The sequence below is a fragment of the Xiphophorus maculatus genome, chromosome 7, assembly GCF_002775205.1.
Source record: "Xiphophorus maculatus strain JP 163 A chromosome 7, X_maculatus-5.0-male, whole genome shotgun sequence".
NCBI lineage: Eukaryota > Metazoa > Chordata > Actinopteri > Cyprinodontiformes > Poeciliidae > Xiphophorus > Xiphophorus maculatus.
In genome coordinates this window covers 26,955,672-26,966,045 of record NC_036449.1, presented here as the reverse complement: position 1 = coordinate 26,966,045, position 10,374 = coordinate 26,955,672, and the positions used below count along the sequence as shown (strand labels likewise).

The window sequence follows — 10,374 nt, the reverse complement described above, 5'->3', positions numbered from 1 at the left end:
GTTTGATGCCCCTGATCTAAAGTCTGTTTTTTGTTTTTTTCTGACTCCCACCAAGGGCCCCTTTGCCCTCTAAACTCTTCAGGGTAGCAGCCATTAGGGAGGGGTCCTTTGGAAAACAGTTAAAGACGAGTTTGGGAGTCATACAGGGAGTGAAAGGATTTTTAATTATGGAAAAGAGAAAAAACTACGGCAAATACACCTTGTGCATTTATCCTTATTTTAATTACTCTAAAATACCTGTGTCTCTACACTGTAATCCTTAAAAATCGAAGTTGGATTCCTTGTTTGTGCACACAACCTGGGCAAATAAAGCTATTCTGATTCTGGTTCAGAAAAGGAGAGAGATGAATGTTATGTATCGCAGGAGACAAACACAGAACAGCAAAAATCAAGGAGTCTAAACTATTTTTTTTCCTATTTAGTTTAAAGAACTGAAATAAGTTATAATACATAATAATACTAAAACTAAACTTCAACTAAATGAACTGAAGAGATGAATCTTAAGTTTGATTTTAGTATGACTAAACTCTCAGCTGCTCTCAGGTTGTCAGGAAGGAGGCAAAAGAAGAACACGTCAACCTTTGTCTTGATTTTATATTCTGATTTGGAAAGTTGGACTTCAGCATGTAATTCAGTGAAGACGCTGGAACAAATCTTCAGGGTGTGGCTTTATCTCTTGGCAACTGGAAATAAGTCAAAACAGGACAAGTTCTTGCTTCATTCTGACACAAACAGTGATCCAAACAGATTTTTCACACAGTTCAGTCACATTCCAGATCTGCTTGTTGTTACTTTCCACTGAACTTCAGTCTAGTGTGGAAAATATGTCTTAACTGGTCTTGTTTCATCCCCGTTCCTCAGTCTGTATAGAAGCCAAAATGTTATCTGATCTTCCTCTACCCTTAAAATGTCCTTTTAATGATTAACATCCTTCCTGGTTGCACTCAGTCGTCTTTTAAAGTGGCTTACAAAGAGTAGTTGTAATTTTTCACTCTCAGACGAACTTACTAAACACACTTGCTTTTTATCAGATGTACCAACCATGTGGATTTGACCCAGACATTTTCCCTAACCCTAAACAAGACGGTCCACTCTATTAGGACCGGGGTTTTGGTTCCCATTAAGCCCTTTGGACTTCATGAAGTTGGTAAATATGCCAGAAATGGTCCTAGAAGAATAGCGAAAGATACATATATTAATGTTTCTTTCTCAGGTTCAAAATACTGTGGTAGTTGCCAAACCGTTAAATCAACTCAACAGCTTCTCACTGAAACCAAATCTAATCCTAATAAAGATTAGATGTGATAGGACAATTAGCATTTTTTAAATTTAAGTAAATAGGAAAACTATTGTTAACAGGATGACACTTTTCCTATAATATACAAGCTCCACACATACCCACAGACTAGTTCATTTAGATATTGTTACTCATTTAGAAGTATTTTTACAGATACTCCAAAACAAAATCAGTTCTGATTTACAGTTAATTAACTTGATAAATGTGGCCTGTTTCCTATATTTAAAGACTTTTACTGTAGAATAACTGCAGGATTGATGTAATGATGGTGGCTGATAATAAACCAAGTTCTTATCAAGAACCAAATGTCTATTACTGAACATAGAAAGTACATCAGTAAATACAGCAAAAGGTTTCATTAATGTTTACCATCTTGACAAGCTGGTTGAATGGTCCATTTCCTTTTTGACAGTGTCCTCTAGTGGTGAAAGATGGTATCTAAGATTACAGAACAATAGTTGATTTTGCTTTTAGCTCCTGGGAAACATCTTTCTGAACAGATATTAATAAAAGTGAAAGCGGGCATAAACTAATGGGAAAATTATTTATGTAATTTTTTGGTGCAATTTATTCTTCAATAGATAAAACTATTACCACATGTAATTCAACACTATTTATAAAAACAAACAATTTAGTCCTTGTGGCTAAATCTGGCATAACATTTGTATGGCTGTTCATTAAAATGCACTGTCTGCAAGAAAAGCAAGAAAAAATGTCTGCAATGAAAACTGATGAACAGTTTATATTCTGGATACATAATTCATCACTTAAACACAGAGACCATCTTTCAATGTTCAGTCTCAGCTAATTGGAGACCCCTGATCTAATTCATAAAGGTTGGGCAACTTCGTGTAAAATGATTTTACTAAAAGATAATTTTTTTTGTTCGAATGACAAATAAAACCTCTAGTTTAAAAGTAGTTTAGGCTGAAGTTTTGACTAAGAGGTTTCTGAATAAAAGGTCTGCAAATTAAGCAATAACACATGAACCAAGACTTTAAGACATCTTCATTTTATCTATGAGAGTAAAAGTCTTGGCCCCATCAATATTCACTCACATAAGAATCAAAATCAGCTTTAGTGTCCAAGTTTGTGGAAACAAAGGATTTTACTTTGGTTCCACTTTTATCTCATGACATTTAAAGTATAACAAGTGTATTAAAATGGCAAAAATAAAAATATGTTTTCTTCAATGGTTTTACAAAAGAACGACTAGGTTGAACATGTCGAAATAGCACTGACAGTCTGAGCAGTTTGTGTCTAGCATGTGTGGGATCTGCAGAGATGTTGGCTGCTGATGGAGGAACTTTAAGCTCTGATGATTCTCTCTGCAGACCTGAATGTTCCTTGCAGTCTGAACTCTTTCAAGCCAAACCATGCAGTGATGGACGAACCCAGGATGACAGATTAAATAGACGTATAGAAGATGATCTCACACATGTGACATATGATGTGCAATACATCAAAGTACTAGAAATACTGGATCAAAACTTTGCATGTATTTTAAAATACTTGATCTGCTTTTCTTTACTTTATTTTTCATAACTGAATCAGTCAAAAAAAGTTATCTATACTGATTATCAGTAATTCGTACCACAATGTATTGATTCACCAGTCAACTATGAACTACATGCCACAGTATTTTAAATCACTATATTTCATCTGTACGACTAGAAATCAGAGACTAAAACTACCTGGTGACACATTTAAAGAGCTGATTGTTAATTCTTATATTAAGAATTTAAAATTTATCATTTCCATCAGGTAATTAAATGAAATTACACATGTATCTTTGAATCAAAATCTCGGTAATTGTTACTATTGTTTTTATTAGTGATAGTTAAGTAGTTAATTTTGGTTCACCAGTAATTTGGTGAAACAGTAAGCAAAATGAAACATTACAAACACTTCCTCCATCCTGTAATACCGTTTTTATAAATAAATCAGAGACATTATCCAAAACAAAAGAAATCTCATAAAATACAAAAATAAAACATTTTAATTAAGCTGAACTTTTCTTCTGAAACTCCAACTTCGGTTTCTCCCCAACTCTTCAGCTAATTTCTTTGCTCCCAGGGGTCTAAGAGGACACAGGACTTTATACTGATGTCCAAATTGATCTGAACATTTTTATCTACTAGTTTGAGACCAGTAAATTAATCCATTATTATTTTAGCCCCCATAGAATATTTTAGTTCATATTCTTCCCAGATTCCATCTCCTGAATATTTCTCTCAGGAGCTGATTGAATTTTCCTTCCACACATTTTCCCCCCAGTTTGTCTTTTGCAGCCTTGTACAGTGTCTTCATGGCTCTTCCTTCCAGGAATTCATAAACAGTTATGTTAACATTTTAATCTGTTGACAAACAGGAAGATGGGATGAAATCTTGGCTTAATCCACTCTCCTGGTTTTGTGAAACAGCCCTCAGGAACATTAGAGGAAACAGAGCAGAACACGTTACTAAAATACTATTGTAACTTCAAGTTTTAAATAAAATCATGAAATTATTCATTTAAATTCATCTGTAAAGTGTCTAAAACATTTTCTATAGGTGGCTAAACAAAAGGAAAAATATCTATTGTCAAATTAACACTAAACCTGAAACCCTCTGAATGTTTTGGCCATAAACCACCTTCATCTTCAGTTTATCTGTAATAGCTTGATTTGCCAGTAGAGGGCGCCAGCAACTCATGGTCTACAGAGACATTTATTCTCCTGTTGGAGAATAAATGTGTTTAGAAATAAGTAAAGACTCATGTTCTCTTCTGCAAGAGTGAACAGCTCCACATTATCATTGAAATACATTTACAGAATAACATTTCAATAAACAAATCTAAGGATCAGTAGTTAAGAGTTTTGAAAAGGCAATAAAAACAAATGAAAGTGTACAAACTATTTCCAATAAATATCCATTCCAATAATTTTAGAAGTGCTTGCAGTGTTTCTCTTTAGAATTTAGTGTACATATAAGGATTCAGCTTTGTATGTGAAAATTGAGATTTTTAATGTCTATAATTTCTATCCTCTACACTGTTAGCTCTCTGTATGTTGGTTTTCTGTGTGTTTTTTTTATTGCTTTTGCTCATATTTAATGTGAAGCACCGTGACTCCTGTCTGAGAAAGGTACTGTATAAATAAAATGAACTTGCCTGCGTTTACTTACTTGTAATTAAAAGTACGTAAAATGTTTTACTTCAATAAGGCAGTAAAATATTACTTCAAAATATAAAACCAAATTTTCAAGTATGTTTGATAAAAGTTTAAGAAAATCATGGATTTAAAATTGAGAAATAAGTCAGAAACTCGATAAATTACTTTCCTTAGCAACTTTTTATTCAAATATTTGTCATTTTTGTCAGTTGTTTTATTAAACGTGTGTTGGTTATTTATTCTTGAGAAACCTTTTGTCCTGTAAAATCTTCAAACGTATTTGATTTTTTTTTTCTTTCTTTCCTTTGTATCATGTTTGAATCCTACAAAGCTAAATTCATTGATCAGAATTCAGACTGACTGTAAACTTAAAGCTGCTTGTGTTCAAACTGGGAGGAAGTAATTACTTTCTAAAAATGAAACCGATAAATTTTTTTCTTAATGTTGGTGACGGTGCTTTGATTTTTTCATACTTTAAGCCACAACAATTCTCTGAAAGGATAATGAAAGCGTTTGAATAAAATTGAGCAACAGGGAAAAAACTAAAGTTGAACTTCCTTTTATTCACAGCACTGCTTCTTTTGCAGTAAAGCTGTAGGTGTGGAGGTAGAACATTCCCTAATGAACAGATCAAAGACCAAGAAGTCAAAATGTTTCAGAAAGAAATGTCTGAAGTAACCAGGAAGAATAAGTACAGGAAGTGGTGATCACTGAGGGGAGGCAGGTGAGGTAATGAGAAAAGTATTGGGCGCAGAGGTGACACAGGAGTAAAACATCCGTCCCATGTACGGAAGCTCCATTTTTCCATGCAGCCATCATGGGTTCGAGTCCCAGCCCTTCTATCTATTCCGCATGTCTTCCTTCTCTCTCACAACCCACTTTCCTGTCAATTCACTGTCAAACAAAGGCCACTAGAGCCAAAATGAATCCTTTAAGAAAAGTACTAAACTCATGGGCCAAGATCAAACAAACATCTGATGAACAAGATAAACTAAAGAACATTCCAATCCAAATATATCTTAGAAGTGTGTATGTTTCTCTTTTGTAACATTTAATTAATTTATCTATTTTTGAAGTCAAGCAACTCAATCTGCTTTAAAACCTATGATGCTGTTGTACAAAAAGAACTTAAAAACCAACGACGTGACAAGACTGCAAAACATTGGAGAAATAAAATCTTTTCAGCTTTGACAATTTTATACATTTTTCTTTTTTGAAATTGACTTTTAAAACATATCAACTGTCTTGTCCCAGATTAGCAGAATGACTTTAAAAGCCAGCAGCCCAGGAGTTGTCACTTAAGACGGATTTAATGGAGACTGTAGACCTGCAAAATACAAAACATCATTCAGAGGCGCTCATGTCTGAAATTGTTTCCAATCAGCAATAAAATGTTAACAGATTTTACAGTTTTTAATTCCCAGGTGAAACAACGGCTGAAACAAAACAAATATGTAAACACTGATGTATAGCAACCTACTTTGTTGTGGAGAATGTGTCTTCTGTAATATACATTTTTATCTATTTTTTGTTAATACAACAATGCTCAGTAGTCTAATTCAGTGGGTTTGCGTGGATGAACACTTTTCTTAAACTGGTCAAATGTCGACGAGATTTTATAGAAATTAATGTCTCCGCTATTTTTAACCAATGTATACAACACTGAGTCTGTAAAAGACAGCAAAGATTTACAGTTAAAATTTAGTTCTTAACTGTATTTATTCTTTCATGTTTATTCAGTCAAATCCAATAAAGTTTGCACGTGCTGGGTAATTAACAAAAACAAAACATTAATTAATAGAAACTTAAAGAGCTGTTAACTGGAATTTAGTTGTAAATTTTTTCTTCCTCCAACCGCTTCAGTTCCCTGGAAGCAACTCAGATGTCACTAAAACATGAGGATGTGTGACAAACTTTCTCTTTCATTACAAAGTATCTCCTTTAATTAAAATACAAATATCTGTTTCATGACGAGAGACTGATCAATGTTCTGAGACATTAATGATTATTAGTTACTTGGGCTAAGAATGTTGCGTGTTAATGGCTAAGAATTAGTATTTAGAAACTAAAGAAAGATTCTTCTACAAAGTAGTTTCACATGAACACAATCTTCTTTTGGATCTTGTAATTTTGTTATAAATTTTATGGAAAATTCATAAACATTTTGGGTGTAGAGCTGGCAAATGTTCATGAACATTTTATGGAAAATTCATAAACAGAGCCCAAATTACCCAGTTCAAGAAATGCAGTTAAAGAGATGGATCCAATGCAATGAGTTTAAAACAAGTGAGATGTGAGCCTGCATGATTTTATCCCTGACTTTTTTCTGATTCTACACCTGATTCCCGGTCACAGGACGTCTTGGTCAGTGTGAGTTGGCCGACAGTTATCACAAAAAACTGTTAGTATGAGATGGGATGAACACCAGAGTCTCCAAATATAAGAGGGAACCCAACCTGACCCCCAAGCTGGGTTCCTGGTATTACTTACATGTAATGAAGTGTAAAGAATAAATTATAATTCACTTATTCTAAATAGAAACAAAGGGTTAAACTTAAACTTTCCCAGTTTACTGACGTAGAGAAGAAATAGGATGGGGCTTACAAAGATATGATCTATGAAAATGCTGCAGCAACTTCCTCCTACTGGCATTTCATCTGCTTTCTTTACAGCAACAAGCCAGACCAGTTCAAGCAATGGAAAAGTCATACATAATAGCAATAGACTTTGGAACTGCATATAGTGGGTATGTCTTCAATATCACACCCAGTGATGAAAAGCCAGACCCCCACTTAAAGATGTGGGGAAAAGAAATTGGACTGGACACTCCAAAGACTCCAACCTGCATCTTGTTTGATGAATCTGAAGAATTTGTGGCTTTTGGTTATCAGGCCACAGCAACATACAACTGCATGGGAGGGGAAACTGGAAAGAAACACTATTTCTTTCAAAATTTTAAGATGGCTCTCTATGGAAAAGTAAGTAAACTTCACCATTAAATGACATGTTGTAGTAATGTCTTCATTTCATAAATTGTTTCAACAAGTGCTTCATTTCATGAAGACATAAACACAGTTACAGTTGTTAAAACGTTTTAGTTGCACTTCTGTCATTGGTGTTTGGGCCGACATGTTAGAAGAAGAAAAAAATATTTCAGTAACTCCATAAAGAGCTGCTTAACATCACCCTATTATACATTTTAAAATTTTAGTTTAAATTGCAATGTGTCTGTTAAGTCTGCATTCACTTTTAACAGGAACTTAGAAGGGATATGAAGATCAAAGCAGCCAATGGGAAGGAAATGACGGCCCTGAAGGTTTTTACAGAGGCTTTGAGATTTCTGAAGGACGACGCATTAAAAACCATTAGTTCCAATGCAGCAGGTATGGTACTCTTGGCCTCTGATTTCACCTGGGTCCTGACCGTTCCTGCCATCTGGGATCAGTCAGCAAAACAGTTCATGAGAGAAGCTGCAATGGAGGTGACTGCAGGTTTTCAGAGCTTTATTTTTCCTCACAAACATTCAGATGTTAGATTACTTTCTTTCCCACTTTAGGCAGGTAGAGACCAATGAAGTTCTGAAATGTTCAGATGGATGAGAATTTGTCTTTTTGTAGGCAGGTATTGTAACAAAAGGAGATGAGGAAAAGCTGGTGATGGCACTGGAACCAGAAGCTGCTTCAATCTGGTGTAAGAAGCTTCCATCAGATGGATTCATCGCAGAAAAACACAACGGCACTTCTTTGGATCAACGTCAAGGATCTCAGTACATTGTTGTTGACTGTGGAGGTACTTTGTATAATTCTGATCCAGTTTGACATGGTAGAACAAACTCAAGAAAATAATTAATTCATCATCATACCCTTCAGAATGTATGACCTGAAGAATCAAGGTGTGAAAATAGTCTTTAATTCTTTCTTTTTCAGGAGGAACCATTGACATCACTGTTCATGAAGTCCTGGAAGGAGGAGCCTTAAAGGAGCTGCACAAAGCCTCTGGAAACGATCTGGGAGGACAAACTGTGGACAGGAAGTTTAAAGAGTTCCTTAGAGAAATATTCACTGATGGAGTCTGGGATGAATATGAAGAAAAATATCCCAGTGAGGTTCAGAAGTTGATGTATGATTTTACTGTTCTCAAACAGCCAGGTGAAGATGTACAGTTCATCTGTCCATTTAATCTGGGACATGTAGCCCAGAAAAAGAAAAACTTAGAGAAGTTCTTTGAGTCTGTGAAAGGTGCGTCCTGGAACGAGGGATCAATAAAAATTTCCAAAGAAAAAATGAGATATTTCTTTGAGGAGAGTCTGCTGGGCATCACCAGGAATCTTAGGGAAATCCTTGATAAAAATTACAGAATTGAGTACGTTTTGTTAGTTGGGGGTTTATCTCAAAGCCAGATTCTGCGTCAGTACATTATTGATCAGTTTAGTGATACCTGTAAGATTCTGTGTCCTTTCAGAGCTCAGGAAGCAATCATGAGAGGAGCTGTTGAGTTTGGAAGAAAACCGTCCTGGGTTGCATCTCGAAAAAGCCCCTACACATACGGGGTGGCTCTCTGTGAGCGCTTTGATGAGCTCAAACATAAGCCAGAAAAGAAATTCATGATTGGTGAGGAGAAATGGTGCTGTGATAGGTTCATAAAACTGGTGCAAGCAGGTGAAGATGTCTGGTGGGATGAGATTAGAGAACACATCCTTCGTCCGTTAGAGGAAGATCAGACATGCATGAAGATGAGATTTTATCGCACAGAAAGGATCTTTCCTAAGTATGTTGATGACTTGGGAGTTGAGGAAGCTGGTTCATTTGATGTTCCAATGCCTAACATTAGTGGAGGTAGAGGGCGCCAGGTGAAGTTAGAAATCAGGTTCGGCTCCACAGAGATAACAGCTACAGCCACAGACATGACCTCTGGTTCAAAAGGGTTAATCAAGTTTGACTTTATTAGGACAGATGATCCAAGGTGTGTTGAGCCTTATTTATATTACTCTCCAGATGGAAAAACACTACCAGAATGAGATTAATGTAGAACAATAACTGTAATCACTGATTTTTTTTTTAAACTGTACAGCTGATTTTGTTTGTCCTTATTTTCTTAGTATGAAACTTTGTTGTCAATGTGAAATGGTAAAAATATCAACTTTTGCTTAAAGACTTTTAAAGTCCTTGAATTTCTTAAACGAGTTTATCATGATCTGCAACCTGTAAATGAAGAAACTTTGCAGACCTTCGTAAGAATGATCAAAAATCAACCTTAATCACACATAACATGAACCATGTCTTTAGCAATTGGGGATTCACATGAAGAAACAAAAAAATTGAGTTTAAATCAGTTAATTGATGTTTTATTCTATGTTTTCAATGTGTTTTAGGTGATAAGTGTGTTGATGTTATTTAAAGCAGCAGTTCTACCGTTGAAAATGAAGTTTTTTGCAGTTTGTGCTTTTTATTTTCTTGTACCTCAGCTATATTGCAGTACATTACATAGGGATGTTAGGGCTACAAAATAAAGAAAACAATAATTAAATCAATGTAAATATTTGATGTGCATGATTTTGGTGATGACAATCAAAATGTGACATTTGCTCAATTGTTGACTGTATTATGTTTATAACTTTGTATTTTTGTATTTTATGATGTAAATCTGCCTTTCTGCTGAAATGTTATATGCAAATAAACTTGATTGATTGATTTCTCCCTTGACAAGTACTTACTGAAGTTAATGTCAATACACAGTGTCTCAAACAACCACACCTGTTTAGCTTAAATATATTATCTTGATCTGAATGTGTTGTGGCTACTCTTCATCATACTAAGGTCCAAAAAACATAAATGCCAGAACAGTCTCTCAGGAGGAGCTTTTCGACTCACTCAAAATAAAAAGCATTCGCGGAGAGTTTTCTGGTTTCACAAGAATGTTTTTATT

At 35.0% G+C, this 10,374-nt stretch overlaps 1 protein-coding gene across 1 annotated transcript; it reads left to right on the top strand.

Annotated features, from left to right (window-relative positions):
• Positions 1 to 7,127: 7,127 nt before the first annotated feature.
• Positions 7,128 to 10,091, top strand: LOC111609292 (heat shock 70 kDa protein 12A-like). The gene is made up of 4 exons (XM_023336667.1): positions 7,128 to 7,427; positions 7,706 to 7,930; positions 8,067 to 8,238; positions 8,376 to 10,091. Exons 1-4 carry the CDS (start codon positions 7,146 to 7,148, stop codon positions 9,464 to 9,466), a joined length of 1,770 nt encoding a protein of 589 aa, XP_023192435.1. The 5' UTR covers positions 7,128 to 7,145; the 3' UTR covers positions 9,467 to 10,091.
• The last annotated feature ends 283 nt before the right edge of the window (positions 10,092 to 10,374 follow it).